The sequence below is a fragment of the Xiphias gladius genome, chromosome 18 (genome assembly GCF_016859285.1).
Source record: "Xiphias gladius isolate SHS-SW01 ecotype Sanya breed wild chromosome 18, ASM1685928v1, whole genome shotgun sequence".
Lineage (NCBI taxonomy): Eukaryota > Metazoa > Chordata > Actinopteri > Istiophoriformes > Xiphiidae > Xiphias > Xiphias gladius.
This window is the reverse complement of record NC_053417.1, coordinates 15,978,592-15,999,134: the sequence shown is the minus strand read 5'-3', so window position 1 is coordinate 15,999,134 and position 20,543 is coordinate 15,978,592. Positions and strand designations below refer to the sequence as shown.

The 20,543-nt window shown below is 40.0% G+C and overlaps 1 protein-coding gene across 2 annotated transcripts; it reads right to left on the bottom strand.

The window, feature by feature from the left end:
• Positions 1-40: 40 nt before the first annotated feature.
• Positions 41-19,181, bottom strand: LOC120803515 (rho-related GTP-binding protein RhoA-D). Of its 2 annotated transcripts, XM_040152029.1 has the most exons (5): positions 19,049-19,181; positions 6,283-6,438; positions 3,915-4,035; positions 2,262-2,392; positions 41-2,144 (listed from the first exon to the last, which is right to left on the bottom strand). In XM_040152029.1, the coding sequence occupies exons 2-5, from the start codon at positions 6,436-6,438 to the stop codon at positions 1,971-1,973; spliced, it is 582 nt and encodes a 193-aa protein (XP_040007963.1). In that variant the 5' UTR covers positions 19,049-19,181; the 3' UTR covers positions 41-1,970. The 2 variants fall into 2 exon arrangements, with proteins under 2 accessions (XP_040007963.1, XP_040007964.1); XM_040152030.1 differs by lacking the exon at positions 6,283-6,438 and having other exon boundaries at positions 19,049-19,166.
• Positions 19,182-20,543: the final 1,362 nt, after the last annotated feature.

The following is a 20,543-nucleotide window of genomic DNA, read 5'->3' as shown; positions in this document are numbered from 1 at the left end:
TTCAGGACTGCAAAACAAAACTAAACCAGTTAAGATTACGTAGTATTTCAAAAATACTTTATTAACATGTTTGTCTCATCCAGACATTCAACACATCCCACTCCTGTTAGTAAAGCGCCATCACAATCAACATTTTCTCTTGAACTATGGTGTTTTACATTACAGACATAGAGGCACTGTCCAGGAATTAGCCCGAGCTCGCAACATTCTGATCTCTATGGAACTGAACGTACTGGATAAAAGAAAGATCACCATACTTGTAGCTTATGATGGTGGTGAGATCAATGTAGGGACCGTCTCATACACTTGTGTGTACAGTGTGTTCAAGGGCTTTTTCTGTGCGGGACTAGATATGGAATATACAGTACAAACAACAAAGTCCCGTCATACTGCCTCAAATAGGTTCACTGTAATTGCATCAGAGGGGTGCCTGGAAGGAGATGAGGTGGTTTAATGATTCTGTCACTTAGTGGAGAAAACTACTGTAGTTTAAATTGTGCTTTTGGTCACTGACAAAGTTGGCGCTCAGGCTTTTCTTTTGCAATATCTTGTTCAAATCTCTTATTCACAGGATTGTTGTAAAAATGTCAAACTTTAACCTTAACGTTTCAGCTACAGACATCGTGGTTGTTCCCAGACACATACACACCCTTTGTTTATATGGTTGGCCACGACCACTTCAGTGATCTTTAAGGGTTACACGAGTGAAAAACTTTGACCACACACTTGCTATGTACTTAGATATCCTTGTTTGTTCAAACACATTTAAAGGAATATCCCTGTGGTGTCAAAGAAAGGGCTATTACACACAAGCAAAGCCCCAATTTCAAAGTGTCAGAGTCACTGATCTGGTGAACCAAACTGAGGAGATAGCACATTGGTAATGACACTGTCTGAGCTCTGAATCAAGTTGTCAGTTGGGTATTTTAATAAAACCTTTATACACAGAATAGGCCTATAACCTGTTTTAATATTAATATGGCTGCATACAGTGTGCACTCATCCTCAGTTAATCCCGCACACAGCGATACATCATGACTGTATACTTGATCTGACAGTACAGAGTTCAGACAGGAGGCAGAGCTTGTTTGGGGGAAGGCGTTTGTGACGTTTGTCATAACCAGTGTGAGTGTGACTGCAAGTATTGTGTCCATGACAATAGACCACTGTCTCCAGTGCCAGCTTAAGCTATCACCATGGAAAAGAGACAGACCAAGGTGCAGTCCAACACCTCTCCACACAAATAGTCTCTGCTGCTTCAGTTTATGTAGGTTTCAGTGGATTAATGCAGTGTGAACAGGCTCTAAATTTAGTCCTTTATGTCAGAAGCTGGGGGAAACAGAGCTCTGCTGACACAGCACTTGGTGAAATAGGACTTCCAGGGTGTAAAATTAATAGTGGTATGACAAATAGATTAAGGAATCCTGACTGAAGCTAATGTATAAAAGGAGACGGAGTGGTACATGCAGGTTCAAGAGAAGCATGGTTCCATACTATTAAAGCAAATCTAAAACTGTCTGCAACTTGCGGCTGTGAGCTAAGAGAAAGAGTCAGTGAGCATTTGAGCTACAAGACCTTTCTCTGTAAACAATCATTACACAGAGTCAGACTCATGATATATTTGTGAAGTATATGCACATATAAATACAAACACACATTCATACATACAGGAGGAGGGGGCAGGTCGTTCACGCAAACAGGCTGGTGTGCTGGTGGAGGAAAACAAAACAGCAAACAGAAACAAAAACTAACAGTGTGTGAGTAGCAGAGGAAATAGAGTTTTAAAAAAAGGCTGATTTGTTTTGCTTTTAAACAGGTGTGTCAGTCTTTCATATTTGCCTGCGGCATATCTGCATCTGTGAAGAAAGTATAGTCCACGGAAGCCATTGATTTAAGGTTTCTTTAACTTTGCTCTGTGTGGGGCGGGGAGTCCTCCCTCAGGTGCTGATTGGGCAATAAACTCCACCTCTTCACAGTAGCTGGCAGCCGCCCCTCTTCTTACGCTTGCGGACCTGCAGCGCTGCTCTGGTGGCCATCTCAAACACCTCCCGCACGCCGTCCTTGGTCTTGGCGGAGCACTCCAGGTAGCCAAAGGCACTGATGCGGTTGGCCATGTCTCTGCCCTCCTCAGACTTTACTGGCTCCTGGAAGTTTAATGTACACACAGTAGGTTAAATTTGACTGAGTGTATAGACATTTAGCAGGGAGATTAGTTTTGGGATAATTTGTTGCCTGTAACAAGTGGATACAGAAACACACACCTGTTTCATCTTGGCCAGCTCCCTGCGTGTGTGTTCATCATTCCTAAGATCCTTCTTGTTGCCCACGAGGATGATTGGGACGTTGGGACAAAAGTGTTTCACTTCAGGTGTCCATTTCTCGGGAATGTTCTCTACAAAGATGAGAAAAAAAAAGAAAGGAGAAAAAAAAAGAAAATTTAAAAAAAGGAAGAGTCTGCACAGTAAATTCCAGACTTCCTTCCTTACAAGGACACAGTTGGCAGAGCTGTGTCATTTCCCTTGTGACTGTACAGACATAAACATCAAGAGGTCACCGACCCCTGGCTGATACATGGTCCGAGTATTCTAGCCAAAATAAGCACTGTTTGCTCTGGAAGGAGATGTCATGTTGTGATTGCGTAGGAATACCATCTGTGGCATTGCCTACAACAAAACACTGTGGGAGAAAACCCTGGGGCTGATGTTTTATCCAACAAGACATATTTATTAGACTGTTTGATTTGGTTTTTGAAAGCCAAGAACACTCAGATCCAAGCCTGAAATACATGCGAGATATTCTGCGTAAACCTCCAGAGAATTCCAGCGTAATCTCAAGCCCCATACGACAACAGCAGCTACGTTATACTCTGGAAATCTGCTTGTTCATCTTGTTCCACTTTAGCTTGGAAACACCTCAATTGAAACACTTAAGACTCTATTAAGGACGCATTGATCAGAAAGTCAATCTACACTAGGCAAATCTTCGATGACTGTGCTATCTATAGGTTGTTCAATCAGCTTTGGATTGTTTTGAAAATGTACTTTTTACTGTATTTAAGTTAATTTATTCAAAGTTCTGTAGCTGGGTAACAGTCATGTTTGACTGCTTACAACTTAATTTACTGACTTGAATTACAAAGCCAGAACAGGAAAGCATAAAAGCAGGTAACTGTAATGTTTGTATGGATGGCAGCAACTGGGTTAATTACAATACCAATAATTAAATCATACACATGAAGAAACATTTCAATTTTTTTCCATAGTGTGGATCTTTGCTTTGATGAAGTCCCTGAAAAATGGAATTGTAATGAAAAAAAAAAAAAACAAGCAAACAAACAAAAAACAAAAAACCCCAACGGAAATTACCAGAGGGGAAAAGCCTATAGCGAGGCTCATTACGTATTATAATGCACTGACAGATCAACTCTCCTTGGGGTGGAAAATGTGGGCATTTAATGGAGCATGTGGTGAATCCTGCTTCTGTATAAAAATAAATGATCAAGACTTTCCATGCAAAAAAAGGTTTCTACACTCAGAGGAAATTCCCAACCATGCATCCTTTGATTTCTGATATTCTGCAGCAGTGCTGTGTGTACGATGTGCATTTCATGGATTGAATCCATACATGGGCCTTGTTGTCATGTCTCACTAAGGTACCGCTACAAAGCTCAAAAACAAAGATTTTTTTTTGGAAATTTCTATCAACATTTTAATCAGGTTTACACACCTATGTTGTCTCATGATCCCAGGTTCACTAAAACACTGCTATGTGCTGTCAGTAATGCATCAACATCTCATGAAGTTTACGATTTTTGCTTCTTCACTCCAGAATAAATATTTAACTGGGGCACCATAATAAGCTACAATGTTACTTAAAGTCTCACTAAGTTGGTAAGCAAGTGTATCCAGCCTTACCTAAACTGTCTGGGCTATCTATGGAGAAGCACATGAGGATAACATCTGTGTCGGGGTAGGAGAGAGGCCTCAGTCTATCATAGTCTTCCTGACCTGCTGTATCCCACAACGCTAACTCCACCTGAGAGAGGGGAAAGAACAAAACAAGTGATGCAAGCAGTAGGTAGCACAGAGCGCAATTTCAGTTACATGAATAAAGTAAGTAATAAGGATTTGTGTTCACACTTCATTGAGGGAGAAAGAAAACAGAAACACAGAAAGAGAATATGGACAACAAGAGTAGAGCGGTAGAGAATAACCGGAAAGAGAAAAGAAAAAGAGGATTTAAAACAACTAAATCCTCTGTTATCAGGCCTAAAAAGCAACTCCCTAGAGGTGGAGATGGCTCCCACAGGCTTCTCTCAGGCTGTTAATCAAACTGTGAGCAGCCCCACAGTGTCTGACCTGCTCCAGATAAAACAAAATGCCCAGCAAAAAAACAATATTTGCTAGAGCTCAGCAAGAGCTGTACCACATGCTACAAGGCAAAAACAAAGCACCATATAGGAACGTCTCACATACAGTAGCCTACAAGTCTCAATTTATGCATATATTATGTGGCTTTTTTTTTTAAACTGTAAAAGTCTCTACGAATTGACTGTGGTCTCTTAGCTTTACCTGTTGTCTTGAACTGTCTTATCAGCCTGAATACTGCTGTTTTAATTCTACAGTAGCCTTACCACCATTACAGTCACAGCTGGATATCTGCACCTGCTACTGCTGGGAATTGGGTTAAAAAAAAAAAAAAGACTTCATAGCCCCCCAGAGAGCTACATTACAGCACATTATATTAGCAGTTCATCTGGCCTTTTCTGACGTCTCACTACTCTCATGGTCTTTCGAAGTCCTGCTTTTTGGCTGACAAGCTACTTAACTTGGCAAGACTGGCTAGCCACAGCACCTTCTGACTTAAAGTCTAACAAAGGGTGGATATTTTCCATAGTATATGATGATTCTGCTGCTTTTGAATTATTTTACCACTAGGTGTCTCTCAGGAGTCAGCATTGTCTGTAGTTTATTTTACAACCATTCCTGTGTGAACTTTTCAGTGCTCTTTTCTTAGACTTTGTAGTTACAACTGAGTATAATCAGAGACTGATAAGTAGGGTCAGCTTTAAGTTGAACAGTGACACGGACTTGTTATGAAATATTTCACTACACCAGATGCAGTTTTTTTTTTTTTTTAAAGATCAGTATAACACAGTTGAGAAGCTTGGAATACAGTCAACTTTGTATTATACAGCCAAAACGCCAGCCAGCTGATACCAGATTTTGCAGGAAACAGGAACAGGAAATGGGACATTAGTCATGATGTATGAGGAGGAGGTGTTCCAATCCTGCACAGGATCCTTTTCCTGTTGTTGGCTGGAGGGCTGCTGCTTTATAACAATGACAAGACCCGCGGATTTGCTAACAATACACACTTATCCCCATTAGCCTTGATGGCACGTGGTTCTCAAAGACCAGAGCCAAAAAGGTCGCATTTTTAACGCAGCAGTTTTAGTGTGTCACATAAACCTGCCTGTTCTGAGGAATATTTCTAATTATCAGTCGTTTAAGAAGTACTCAAATCCTTTATTTAAAAGTACAGATACAACAACGTATTAATTAATTTTGCTCAGGTAAAAGTATTATGAGCACAATATACTTAAAATATCAAAAGTAAATTACTCGTTCTGCAATAAAATATCCTCTGTGACTGATATATTAGATTGTTAATAATGATGCAACAATGTGTAAGTAGCATTTTACTGTTGTAGCTGGTCAAGGTGGAGGTAGTTTTAACTGTTTTATATATCATTAGGGTAATTTTCTCCAATGGTTTCCAACCTAGGGGTCACAAGAGAAATCTGAGGGGTCAGGAGACGATTAATCAGAGAGTAACGAAGACTTTTCCTTGCTTTTTTGTGAAATATTTGAGACTTACTACTATGGCTCAAACAGTTACTTAAATGAAACCATCTGAGTAGTTTAGTAGGTGGAACCGCTATAAACTCAGACATCTGAAATGTGAGAAGCAGCACCAACCAGACACTGCTTTTTTGTTAGATGGTCACAATGTGTTGTATTTTATAACCATATTATATGTTTTTTTATGTTAAATATTAATCTGTAAAGTAACCAGGAACTACAGCTGTCATTTCCCTCTGAAATGCAGTGGAGTAGCAGTGTAAAGTTATATAAAATTAATATACTCGATTAACAGTATACTCAAAATTCTAGTTAAGTGCTATACTAGAGTAAATGTACTTAGTTACTTTCTACCACTAGTAATTATTCACAGTCATTTCACCAAGCCAAATAAGCAGAAATTTAAAATATAAAGTACCTGTTTGCCATCAACTTCAATGTCTGCGATGTAATTCTCAAACACAGTGGGGACGTAGACCTCTGGGAACTGGTCCTTACTGAACACAATGAGTAGACAGGTCTTCCCGCACGCACCATCCCCAACTATCACCAACTTCTTCCTGATGGCTGCCATCTACAAAACAGAATACACTTTCAGTCTATATGTTAAAGTTTGAGACGCATGAGAAGAACAGTGAGTCAGTAAACTTGTGAGAATCTAGTCTTTTCAAACAGAGGAGGGAGGTAAAAAAAAAAGCAAAACCAGAAAGAGTGAAAACGAGAGGAAAAATGAGACAATCAAACTCTGTTTTGGAGCCGCACCCTCTTCCCTTTCCTGGGCTGCGTCCTGTGTGTGAAAAACAGAGTCTGGCTGAGGGTTCCGCACTGGTCTGGAAAAGCAGTGAGAGGGAAGGGAACAGGGGGAGAGCTCAGTGCTCAACATGCTGCTGCACATGCACAGCAAAACAATCTTTAATGTGTCACCTCTACACTCCTGTGCTGATGTGATTTACAGCTCTTACTAGGTCTGCCTGACACCTCCGTATTGTGCACATTTGTCTCCCATTCTCTTTGCTTGTAATTCTGAAAGGTGTGTATACAGTATGTGAGTGAAACAAGGCTTGCCAGAGAGATACGGCCCCACACACAAACACACACAGATCAATAGCTATCTCCCACAAGCTGACAATAATGGAGAGAAGGCAGTAGGTGATGAGACAATGTCCTGGCTGCCTGCCATCAGCATCAGCCTTCACAGATCTCAGACTCCCTGGACCAACACAGGCCTTTTATCCCCAAAGTTCTAAACGTCTTCCATCACACACATACATTGTCTAAATCACTGCTGATGAATGATGCAGAAAAAAACCCTTATTATTTAAAGAAGTTAAAAATCTATATTTTTATAGTGAGAATGGATCATATGACTACTTGCATGTAAAAGGTGTCGCTTGTAGTGATGAAGCAAAAAAGAATTATCACCAGATTCTGGGGCTCCCCACAGCTTTAGGCGCTTTATAGCATCTTTCAGCTCATTGTTTTCATTTTTGGGCCCACAGCTTTACTGTTTCAGTTAACAGAATTTTGCTGTATTCATGTGTACAAACAGTTTTTTTTCCTTTGAAATGGTCTGGGTGGGCTGGAAAGGCCCTGTTGATACAAAATCTTCATAGAAACTAAATCCAATTAAATCTTTACAGGCTGCATGGTGGCTTGTCTATGCAGAGCGACCAAAAAAAGCATTCTTTTATTTAGGAGAGCCCGAAGGATACATTATACAGTACTTTCTCCAGCTTTGTTTTAAAAAAAAAAAAAACAAACACAAAAAACACAAAAACAATGAGCCCTACAGATAACTCAGAAGACCCAGGTGTTTTTGTTAAAGAATGAAATATGCACCTCTACGTGATCCTGAATTAGATTATCTCAGCTTGTGTGGGCCTCAGTGAAAAGCTACCATTTTCACAAGAGTAAAAAGACAATTGTTCAGTTTGCTTTTTTCTCCCACACATTAAATCAGACCAGTGTGTTGTCAGTTTGTCTCTGGAGAGAGCCACCTGTTCTCTGTGATAGCAGGCTGCTGCTACTCCATACATCATACTGTCAATGCCAGGGGGAAGACACACACTCACAAACATACACGTGACAGGTAGCTACAGTGCAGACCCAGAAAGCTTCAGAAAATGGAGCTACTCCTGCAGATCTTGTACTGTGATGAAATAATGCAGCTTATTGACGACAATCGCTCTCACAGCATGCAGCCCACTGTGACAGTGGCAGCTCGTGGTGCTTAGCGGGGATAATGGCCCCTTTCCTTTGCTTTGCTTTGCTTTAACGTGCTTGTGTTTTTGTGTGTGTGTGTGTGTGTGTGTGTGTGTGTGTGTGCGCGCACGCTCGTGCCAGTACAAGGACGAGAACACGCACGTGCCAGTACAAGGACGAGAACAGGGACTCCAAGGTCTTCTTCCAAAGTAAAAAAGTGTATGATGTGTTCTGCTCCCCTTAAAATGTGGCACGAAACAATTCACTTGATACGGTTATATAATATTAATTCAAAGTATAACTCATAATACCATCAGCATTTCTAGTAAATTTACAAAGTAATATCGAAATCTAACCACTGCATTATTTATATATTAACCCTATTCCATTTTTCTGTTACAGTGACCATGCTCTATTTATGCCTTGAACAAGGGGGTTCCCTACATCTTTATGAGCAAAGATGTTGTTATGTGAAGATCTGAAGGCGCTTGATGGGTTTTGGGGATTTTCCCATGTCATTTCAGTCCTCATCATCCTTTCTTCCTTCCATTCTTTGCTTCCTTTCAGTGACTTCCTGGTAGGACATAAATGGTAGTGACTGAGGGAGGAGAGAAAATGAGCAACAGGAAAGACAACTGGAATTCACCCATTTTGTCATTTTCCCCTGATTTTCCCTCCATGAGTTTCTCTCCACAGGTCAGTTCGAATAAGTTTTATTAACACAAGGAGGAGCTGAACACAAACAGCCCCTCCTCTTCTTTCTCCTCAAGTTAGATGGCTCGGGAATGTTTGTTCTAACAAGAACGTCTGCTAAAGGACAGTTACAGTGTGCGTGAGGATTCATGAGAGCAGATGCGCACTTAACAGGGCTGATGTTATACTATTTATGTGAATATTATGGATATCAAGCCAGTAATACCTAAGTCACTTTCATCCTTGGCAGTCAAGTGAGTTTAACGACATCCGAAGATCATACTTAAATGTTATTAATTATATTAAAAAAACCACAGTAAGTTCATTAAAAGCAAATCAAATGCACCTAAGAATATCAACTTACAGTGCCTGCATTCATTGTTTTGCCATTTACTGTGTTATTATGCCACTGTACTTTGTGTTATATTCAACAATCAATAATTAAATGTGCCTTGGATTTTATGTTGTGGTAACTACGCTTCTGTTGACGATGGGAAAAAATAACTTTAAGAGAAATAAAAGGTTGGCATACACACAAATGAAGATAGCTAACTGTGTGTGGTTTTGATCACTCATAGTACCAGCAATGTCGCCACACCATTCAAAAGACAATACCGCTCCGTAGATCTGTGTTACAAAGAACAATGGGAAACCAAAAATGTATTCAACTCATATCTTGAGTGATGAGCCATAGTATACATGTAGAGACATACAGTACCTGCACACGCACACAGACACACGGTTACCTCGAACTAACAGGTCATATAGCTGTGCAGGACACTGCATGTTCACACGTGTCTCTGAATGAATGATCCTGTCTTGCATAATGTTTGCCCCCGTGTGTGGTCGCAAAGGACAAAGTTCTAATTCCTTGCACATGCATCACAAACACATTTCTCCCACATTTCACCCTGGCAGGGTTTGAGTCACACATTCAGTAGTAACACATTAGCCAGTCTTGTTCGTAAGAGGAGGTAGGGGGTAACAATAGCACAAAACCATTCAGTGAGCTCCAGGAGGTAAGATAGAGACAGAAACTTCTTTCTCTTCTAAAGTATCAACCAGATCCTAACCATAAGGATCAACAAACACCAACCCTGAACTTAGTGACCCATTTGATTACAAGTATGTACAAGCCATGAAACTCCTATTATTAAATGTCACGCAGGCATGCCCAAGTCCACTTCAAGCAGAATCAAAGTACATTGCTGGGCACTTACGTATTTTTACCTCAGTAACAAGACTAGAATGAGAAAATGCTCTCAACATAAGATCCAACTTGACAGAAAGGGCTCAAAGTGAGATTATTACTTTATGATATTACTTATCTAAATGTGCTCAAGGATTCAAAAGATCAGCACCAACAGAAATCAACACAGTTACTGCACATGTTTCACTCATTACATTGTGAGGATATCAAGAATGCTGACAACCACAACTAAAGATGCCATGAGCTCTTTCAAGCTTTGGTTATTTTAGGCCCAATGCATTGCCAATCTTATCTTGGTTTGTTTTAAGTGTGCTGGCTTTCAAAAACACCCAGTGTGTTCTGTTAAAACAGTGGAACTGCACAGTGTTTTGAGTGGGTGTAGCACATGGGGAGCTCTCTGTTTATTTTGTATAAACAGACAGCTTATTCAATTAATGACGTGCAGGAGGAAGCAATGCTTCTTTGTTGAAACATTTTTTTAAAAGGCACATTGCTTCTGTTTCAGTGACAGTTTGCAGGTGAACCTCACCTCTTAAATGCTGCTGATTGTTGACAACTGAATTTGTGCTTACGTATTTTGTTCATGCGTGGGAAGCTGTCCAACCTACCTGCCACCAACAATGACAGAATGACACTCCTCTCTTTACAGGCAGCCCTAAAACACTATGGGACAATAATAAAAAATAAAAATAAATTAAAAAAAAAAACAGCTCCCTCATTCATTTGCATGAAGCCAGTCTAGCAATAAAACAGGGGTGCCAACACAGGGGGGCTCCAATAAACAATGCAGGGTTGTCCAGCAAAAAATTTTGACCTGTCTGAAATTTTGCCAGACCACAACATGTCGTCATCTGACAGGTCCCCCAAATTAAATAATTACTGTTGTGATAACTTTCATGAGCTGTAAAATCCAGTCCAAGTGTATTACAGATCAGAAGTGATTAGTCAAAATTAATCTGCAGTTATTCAGATAATCAATTAATTATTATAATTATTTGGTAATTTATCAAGAAAACACTGTCCATTCTTTGGCTCCGGCTTCATTTACCTTAATATCTTCGGGGTTTGATCTGTTTGCTGGACAAATCAAGCTATAAAACAATGTCACATTGGGCTCTGGGAATTTATGACTGGCATTCTTTCATAATTTTCTGATGCTTTATAGTTTGAACAAATAATTGCTTAATTGTAAAAATAATAGTTTAATTGATCATGAGAATAATCATTAGTTGCAGCCGTATAGTATTGAAAACCACTGTGCAGTGTGTTAGGCTCTGATAAGACTTAAATATTGTGGATATTTGGATTTCCTGGATTGTATTTCATGTCTCATGTCATATAGAATTGGGAAGCAGGAGACAGCAATGGTCAGCTTCTCAGTTACACCACCTGTGTTGACACGGTGTAAGACTGGGGTGAGGACCTCGGACTACAAACAACCTAAAAGATCACCAGGATTCCAATACTGGAGTGCCTTCAGCAAAAGTCTGAATTTCCTGGGGCGGCCAGGTCTTGAACATCAATGAATATTTTCAGAGGGACCTTAAGGTGTCATTTCAATCAAAGATGCATTCCCATCAAGTCTGACAGAGAAGCAAGGAAGATGGGGAGAAACTGCCCCAATATGGGTGTGAAAAAAAAAAAAAAGTCAAATCTGATCAGTGCAAGTGATGCTTCCGTACTGTCCTGAATAAAGGGTCTGGATACATACATGGGTAAAGGGAGTTTCAGTTTCCTGAAACCTGCTAATCAAAGTCTAACATATGAGAAAAAAAAATGAAAGGAACATTTTTTCTCTCTATTAGGTCAAATGTTATGGGAAGAACAGACAACATTTCTGACCTTGGAGGCTACTGAATAAATACAGAAAAAGTTAAATATATAATTAAAAGAAGATAAACTAACAGGATTCGAGCTGCTCAACACATGAATAAATACAACTTCCCTGTCTTCCTTTGAAAATGACAATCAGCTCTGCTGGGATACCTCCTGTTATGTATGAACTAACTGTACACTTACAGGTGACATATGAACAAAAAGTTGTCAAAGAGAGTGTTAGCAGTACAGGTATCGACACACTGATTGGTCAAAGCAGCAAAATGCATTCCATATGGTGATTAATAATGGTTCATTGAATGCTCACACACAACTCTCTCTGTCTGCGTAAAAATGTGGGAGGACATAATCTATGAGGAATGTCTCAACCACTTTCAACCCCCCTCACCCTTTTCCTTTAAACACACAACATCCCAACCCACACCAGAGTTCGTTTCACTCTCTCTCTCTCTGTTGAGGATGGGATTATACATGAAGCCTCTTCTACCATAAAGATAGATCACATGTATGTAAACATATTTGTTCTAAGCTTATAAACACGTTTAGCTGACTGTTCCCAAATGCCCAAAAGTTGTTGCTGTTCTGCTGATGTGCTACAGCACATACAAGCATAATGGTTACTTTAGTTGCACACCTCTGATTCCAATGTTAGCAGGTAACATGTTTTGGAAAGGTGAGTCCAAATTCAGAAACAGCATTGGTAACAGATAGGAGGCAAAACCGCAGCCAACAGTTTCAACTAACACTGTAATGGGTGGAGCAGCTTAGGGTTACAAAAAGGTTGCTTTCCATCTATTTCAGCTACATGTCTCTGGCGCTCCACCCATTTTAAGTGCTGCTATTGGTTGAAAACGGTTAGCTTCAGTGATTTCTTCATGTCGGGGAAGGAGAAGCTGTCTAAATCCTTCCTGCCACAACAGTTCCACACAGTCAATAGAAAAATATTCAAAACATTATAGCTCAAACAACTAATGGATCAACAGAAAATTACTTGTACGCAATTTTAACAATTGATCAATCACAATCTAATTTTTAAAGCAGTACCACCCCCCCCCTCCAAAAATAAAAATCACTTGAACTTCTGAGAATTTAATATTTGCTGGTTTTCATAGTTTTCTATGATATTAAACTGAATATAACATTGTCAGATTCACAATGGACAGTTTAGAAAAACTATAAAAATCGATACAGCAGAACTAGAGATTTCGTCTTTTTTAATTCCTCACATTCTTCTTCCTTGTCAAAAACCTGGCACCTACATTACCCGAAACACAACTTCCCTATCAACATACCAGTCGGACATTCGGGTGTTTTATGCTAATAGCAGCTATCTTAGTCTTGAGTAGCTACCCTCAATCAGAGATGATTAGAGGACTACAGAGATCTGGTAAGCTCACTACTTTCTAACTCAACATCCCCAGATTTTTTTCATTTTCAAACTTGTAGTCTTCCACCCTGACTAATTCTGCCTGAAGTGATATGGCTTGAGGCAATTTATCAGATTTCACTCAGCTCCCACTGGAGCCACAAAAGACTTCATCAAATCTTATTCACGTATGCAGTGGTGCTCCCAAAGATTTGTAAACAGACTTTGATGTGTGAAATTGGTTGAGTTCCCCTTTAAAGGAAACCATTTAGGGAGGTGCAGACTGTACACTCAGATTGCTTTATTAATTTTAATGTACAGCTACCTGAGGCTTAGTGTGCAGTATGGAGCTATACAGGGTAGGGAAAAACAAATTAAATATATATTTCAAATATAAACATACTGGATCAAACACTTGTTTGAACTGGAGGCACAAAAAAAGAAAAAAAAACTTCATTGGGATGTACCTGCAAAACTCTGTGGTTTTCTGTTATATTTTTTCTTCCTCTCCTTACTAAACATAACTTTTTGTCTGAGGTCTGAACAGAGAAAATCTTCAGAGAAGTTGAAGCCAAGCTCAAATTTTCAAGGTGGAATCATACTTGAGACCACAAGTAGCTGCTCAGGAACCAGGCCAGGGAAGCAGCTCCAGTCAGAGAGGCTAGCTGGAGCCCAAAATAGGACAGAGCCATTGAGACTCCCTCAGCCCAATTTATCACAGTGCACACAGCCCAGCTTGGAGAGAGAGGACTAAAGAGAGAAATATCACACAGAATTATCCCTTCATCCGCCCCTGAGCCTCCACTTGCAGTGCAAACAGACAGAAAAGTCGGACAGATGGAGGGCAGGAAGGAAAGAGAGGCGTGGTGGTCAAAGCTAGGACACAAGCGTGCCGTAGCACAAGCAACAGATATGGGGAAACTTGTGCAGTAAGTAAGTCTTTGATTAATATTCCATGAGTATCAAATAAATAAATGGATGAATTAGTCATGGGGTGACTTGGAAAAGAGCTAATCAGGATTTGGTTAGAAATCATGAGTGTATTTCTGCTCTCCAAGTCTGCACAGTCTGTCTGCTGTTTCAGCATTATAAATTTCGCAAATACAAGGACACACACCACCTTAGTTTGACATGGTGAAGCAGCTGACTTGTTTTTACCCTTTTTCTTACTCTATTTGGTCCTTTGGCTCCCTCTCTACCACCTTTCCTCCTCGAGGGTCTTGTTCTCACTCTGCCCTCGCCTCATCCCCTTCTTCTCTCTCTCTCTCTCTCTCTCTCTCTCTCTGTTGCAGTGTGATGTCACCATCAGAGATAACGATGCGTATCCTTAGGGTGCTGCATTCCGACTCACGTACACAGCACAAATGAAAGCCAAAACTGACACACACACGCAGCCCGGATGGAGTCACCAACCCCAACACCAACGCTGTTCCTCTCACCCATCCAGTCCATCTGTGCCTCACAGATATGGGAAGATCAACAGACACTAGGATCAGTATCGAATCTGAATCATTTCGAATCCATTATCGAATTTTATTAGGTTTACCTATCGTTTTAACCTTTACTTTAAAGCTGAAATGAACAGACAATTAATCGATTAGTCTATTGACAGAAAAATAATCGGAGACTGATAATCGATTAATCATGTCAGTCACTTTTCAAGCAAAAGTAGTGAGACAATGCCATATGCTCTCTGATTCCAGCCTCTCAAATGAGAGCATTTCCTGCTTTTCTTGGTTACATATCTAGGGCTGCAACTAACAATTATTTTCATTATCAATTCATCCGCTGATTATTTTTTGGTTAAAAATCGATTCATTGTTTTGTCTATCAAATGCCAGAAAATAGTAAAAAATACTCGTTCTAGATTCCAACAGACCGGGGTAATTAACAGTCTACAATCTGAAGATATTCAGTTTATTATCATGTGTGACAAAAAAAGCATGAAATCCTTGTATATGATAGGTTAGAAATAGCCATATATTTGACTTTTTTGCTGAAACAAAAAAAGACTAAAAACAATCAATCATTCGGTTTACAAAATAGTTGCTGATAAAGTTTTTGCCGATATTCTAATCAATGAATCATCTAATACAGCTCTCTCTTTATATACTGTATTTATACAGTATACTATTGTAAACTAAAAGTTTTTTGGTATTTTGACTTGTAGCCGAACAAAATGAGACATTTTAAGATGTGATGTTCAGCTCTGTGAAGTTGTGATTAGCATTTTTTTTACAATTTGTTTGTGTGTCACAAACTACCTCGGTAATTGTAAAAAATATTGGCAGATCAATCATAAATGAAAATAACTGTTACATTTCTAAGTAGCTTAAAGGTAAAACAAATACATCTCAAGAATGTCTAATCACCTTTTGTTGTTAATCTTTGAACATGAATTAATCTTTGAACATGAATTAAAGTTTAACTGTGAGATTCTTAATGGGATTTTGAGTGATCGGCGATTTTTCCAGAGAAGAGTCGACACTTTTTCAGTCCCTGTTGAACTTCAAAAAACACACACAGTCCACTTGCAGCTGTACAGTGGTGTTACAGGGTAATGTATAATAATAATAATAATAATAAAAAAAGAGTGAGGTGAGAAAAATAGGGTTTGACAAGAGATATGTAAGCATCTGAGCTTACCAAAGTAAGCGAGTACGTTACCAACCAGGACCTGGATCCATAATGGAACCAGCTAACAGATCCCATCCCTAAAGGTTCTGCTGCTAATGTAACTCAGAAGAAATGTTTAGCTTTCTAAATTCTCCTTTTAGGGACTTCCTGAAACTGCAAGCACCAAGATCCAAACAGGAAATTCTCCCAAAGATTTTCTCTCTCTCTCTTTTTTTTTTTTTTTTTTAACATGCTGGCTGTGCGTGATACACTCACCGCCTACAGACGCAGTTTTTCATGAAGACATATTTGTCAGTCAAATGACTAAAGAAACAAAACAAAAACTTAGCATATTCCTGTGTTCTCTGTGTAAAAGAAACTGCAGTGATATTAGTTTTAAGTATGACACTGGCCTCCATAGAAATAACCGCGGATGGAAAGACTAATCTGAGACAGGATACTGTGGAGCATTGTGTTTGAACACCGTGGCCGAAAAGCACCTTTGGCTTAAAAATGCAAAAACCAGTAGCTCACCATAAAACATGATTATGAGCTGAAGGATGAAGAACTTCTGAACAATCCCCCTTGTGTCCATGCAGGACCTCCTAAACATTTGCTTGTAGGTTTGTTTAAGCATACTTCCTATGTTCGCCATCTCTGAATCTCAGACAGGCACGTACAACAGGCAAATAGTAAAACACTCATAGTAGGTCAGTGGTAGAAAGCATGTCAAGAGGAATGAAATGAGGCACAACGTCAGGGTGAAATGGCCTCTGGCGATCCTGGCAAAAATAGGGCTTCTGATCCTTAATAGTTTTCCATGAAAGCTTTCGTACTGAGCTGAGCTATCTAGCTGTCTTCTGAGGATGACCTCAATACAGCAAGAAGAAAAGAATAACAGCTCACATGCTAGTTGTGGAAGATACACTGTCATAATATCAATACTGTAAATATGAGACCATGTCTTCTGATCTTAATTTAATAAGGTTTTTGTTATTTAGGTTACTTTTTTCAAGTCTATCTTAATAGAAAACTCACATACCCATATAAACATTGGTATAGGTATTGGTTGCTGTAATTATTCCTCGCGTCCATACTGGCTGCAAAGAGTTCCCTTCTTCAAGCAACTTTCAAAGTTACTCTTTAGAGCCCTGTAGTTTCTGCTTTGTGTTAAAATCCCTCCATTGCAGCTCAGCAAGCAAACACTGTCTGTGGAACCATAGACTGCTGAAGCCTCACATTAACATCAACTGAAATTAAGGATTAGTTTTTACACAGTAACCGTTGTAGATTCAATAGCTTTGTCATTGTACAAGTTACAGGTAGAAACGTAATTAAGATTTTGTCTCCCATTACTTACACTGAAATTGTTTGATGAAGCGATCTCTAGTGTGAGAGTTAAAGCCCTACTACGGATGCTTTGACCTAGTGGCGGGTGATCTTACCAAAAAAATGATATCACGATCTTTTTAGCAAACAATTACGATCCACGGACTCTAAATCCCATGTTGTCCGAAGCTTTGACAAGCTAGATAGAATGTGACCTCCTCAGTCACCGCTTTCCATCGTTTGCTGCTTTTATCGTATTTTTTCGACTGTTCTAATGTGTCGTTTAAGGATAACTGTTTATGTTTTGGGACCTGGTGATGAGTGGATGAGTGGGGTTGTACCGACCTGAGGGAAACACTCCGAAGGCATGTTCCTTCGGATCTTTCCTTTAGAGGTGGTTGAACAGATTTGTCGTATTACCGCCAGAAAAGCCAACCGTCAGATGGCCCACCCCTACTCTGACCTGGCTGGTCATCACATTTACGTTACATATTTTTTTGGGCATATTTTGTTGTGTTTAACCACTCCTACAATATTGTTCCATTACTGACAGAGGTATGTGTTAGAAATATATGTAATTTGGGCTTTCTCGTTTAGGCACTACATGCACGGGAAACCTTGAAAAACAATTTAATTCATCAACGTTTTGATCAGAGATATTCAACTTAATCGTTTTGCTAATCAATTTTTTGCAAGGATTCCTCTGTGTGTGGGCTCATTTTCTTTTCTCCATACCAATGTATCTAACCAACCAAATACAGTATGTATGTATGTGCAAATGATACCGCTACTTTTACAACCCCTAATGCACTGGCACTGATTTGTGTGTGTACCACTGGGTAACACTTTCACTTCTGTCCACTACCAGCAAACAGCTTGGTCAGCACTCAGCTGTTCAGCCACAATGACATCATAGTTTCTCCTGTAGTAGCCACACAAACACAAACCTATTTTCCTGCAAGCATGCAGACAGACGGACAGGCCAGGAGGATGTAGGATAATATCTTGTGCATTCTTCTCCTCTATGCGTGTCTGCCTTGCAACATGCAACATTCCCGTGTGTTGCGTGTGTGCGTACGCAAATGGGAGCGATCCAGTCGATGCACGACATGGTTTTTTTGCGGGTTTCACTCTGGTTCACGCCGAATACCGGCTGTGTATTGTCCTTATGGAGGAACATGCCAGGGCAAGGCAACGCGCCGCTCTGACATATGAGGGTCTGCGCTCCAGCAGCCGAAGAGCACAACAAGGGTGTGGTGGCTCGGAGAGAGGAATTTCCTCGGGACAAACAACTGTTTTACCAGTTACTTCGGACAGACAAGGAGGACAGACGTCCTGACCACATAAGCAAATGACGAAGGTCGCTCGCTAGTTAACCTAGAATGTTTCTTTATTTTTGCTTTCCAGCAATTCCTGTTTCAGAGGGAAAACACCCGATACTGCCGATTCCCGTTTACTCGCCAAACACGTTTCCAAAGAGAAAGAGAGGATCGACTTTTTAGAGCAAGTAAAGATCGCCTCTGCCTGCCTCCAAGTCCATGTAATTAAATTACGCGACGAAGTCTATCAGGGTTAGATACGGGGGCTGGGTCTGTGTGGTAAGGAATGCCGATACGATCCGTATCTTCAACAGGACAGGGCTGGAGAGAACAAACAGGTGTGTCCCCAGTTTCTGGCACTTTTCCCTCGCGTTTCTATCATTACAAACCTCGAAACACTCGGGCCATTCCGCTGGAAAACTTCTAAACAAGTAACAGGTTTCAACTCGCCGAGCTGCTGGCGGTACCTCGGCTCATTAACCTTATCTTCTGACAGCGGGGCTCGTTCAGCTACTTTTCTCCCGAACCTCGAACTCGCCGTATCAACTCAAGAAGATTTTTGGGGCGCTTTCGGTTTGACAGAAGTAAGAAAAGCGAAATTTGTTCCGCTTACCGTTCGCAGGCTGCGCTTTCAAATACCGAAGACCTTCGTGTTTCTTCCTCCCTTGAAGGAGCTGTAAGCAGAGTGAGCGGCCGAGAAGCCAAACCGAAGCTCACAAGACCCTCCCAGAATGCTGCATTCACGGTCCCTCAGAAACTCAACATCCCTATTTCCCAACTCCTTCTGCTCGGGAGCTCAATAGTAATGGGGCCGCAACTATCATTTTCACTAAAGATTGGTCGATCGCTTAATCATTTTGTCTATAATATGTCAGACATGACTTGTTTAAATTGATTGTTTCATGCGACCAACAGTTGGCTGACCCTGGTTGTTATCCTCCTGTGTTGGCTGACAGCCGCTGGTTATCTGTGTGTGAGCCAGAACTGGTCCAGATGTGGAAGTAGCACAGTCATTCTGGACCTGGGCCAAGGAGCCAGGCGTATACTGAGCAAGAAGAAACACAAATATGGGGCCCAGGTACTTCGTCAGAATAATTTTGCTATGTGGGGTGGGGACTAATGGTACTACCAGCCCTGAGCCCCAACACGGGAATTGCTGTAAAAAGTTAAAAAGTTAAAAGTTAGTTTTTATCTGCATTTTTGGAAATTTATTTCTTGTCTCTAAAACAATATGAGCCTCTCCTCCTCTATAAGTATAATATATTATACAATTTTAAGATGCTTCTAATGAACATTTCTCAAGAAATAACTTTTAAAATATGATCAGTTTACTGTAGTGTTTTGATCAGTTTTACCATTGTGTTCACAAACATTACCTTTAGCAGCATCAGAAAAGTTAAATGAGTTACACTGAGGTATTATTTAGCACTACTCCTTTCCTGCATTTAGACCAGTCATCAGTTTGAGCATGATAGCAGCTTCTAATCCTGTGTTTTCAGTTACTGGGGCTACCTACCCTTTTTTGTAGAAATTTTGATTGTACCTTGTAAGTTTCCAATGGTTATTATGCTACTTCTATGTTGCAGCAGAGTGGGTTAGTACTTGTTGGAAACTAATTCAACTTAATTCTACAAATAAAACATTATTCCACGGAGGTCTTGTTTGATTTTACTTTATAATGAGTACAGCAATAAAGTAATAATTTCTCAGTGTAATGGTCACATTAATATAGTGTTCCACCTTTGTCTTACACTCAAGGTATTATGAAGACCTAAAAAATATGATGAAAATAATGGTCTGCAATGTTCTATAACATCAAAGTGAAAGCGTCACACTTCATTTACAGTATGTTCTGAAAAGAGCCTGAAACAATTCAAGATTTCAGACTGTGCAGGCTTTCTCAAATGCATTATGAATACTTCATTATGGATTACCCTTTAGACAATTTCCCATAAAAATCACATTAAGGAGTACAGCCTACAACCATGGACGTTGCATTTATATTAATCATTCGGCCACTAGATGTCCCATGAAGTAAGATTATTTACATACTTGTTACACTCTTTTTGCAGGGTATCTGCGGGTCTTGAAAATTCTTAAATCTGAAT

What these genes read in the sequence shown, in the direction of transcription:
- LOC120803515 (XM_040152029.1), bottom strand. Translation starts at nt 6,438, where the DNA reads ATGGCAGCCATCAGGAAGAAGTTGGTGATAGTTGGGGATGGTGCGTGC. An exon ending in TTGAAGTTGATGGCAAACAG is followed by an intron (nt 4,036 to 6,282) that starts GTACTTTATATT and finishes CCCCTCTCTCAG; the next exon opens with GTGGAGTTAGCGTTGTGGGA. An exon ending in AGATAGCCCAGACAGTTTAG is followed by an intron (nt 2,393 to 3,914) that starts GTAAGGCTGGAT and finishes TCATCTTTGTAG; the next exon opens with AGAACATTCCCGAGAAATGG.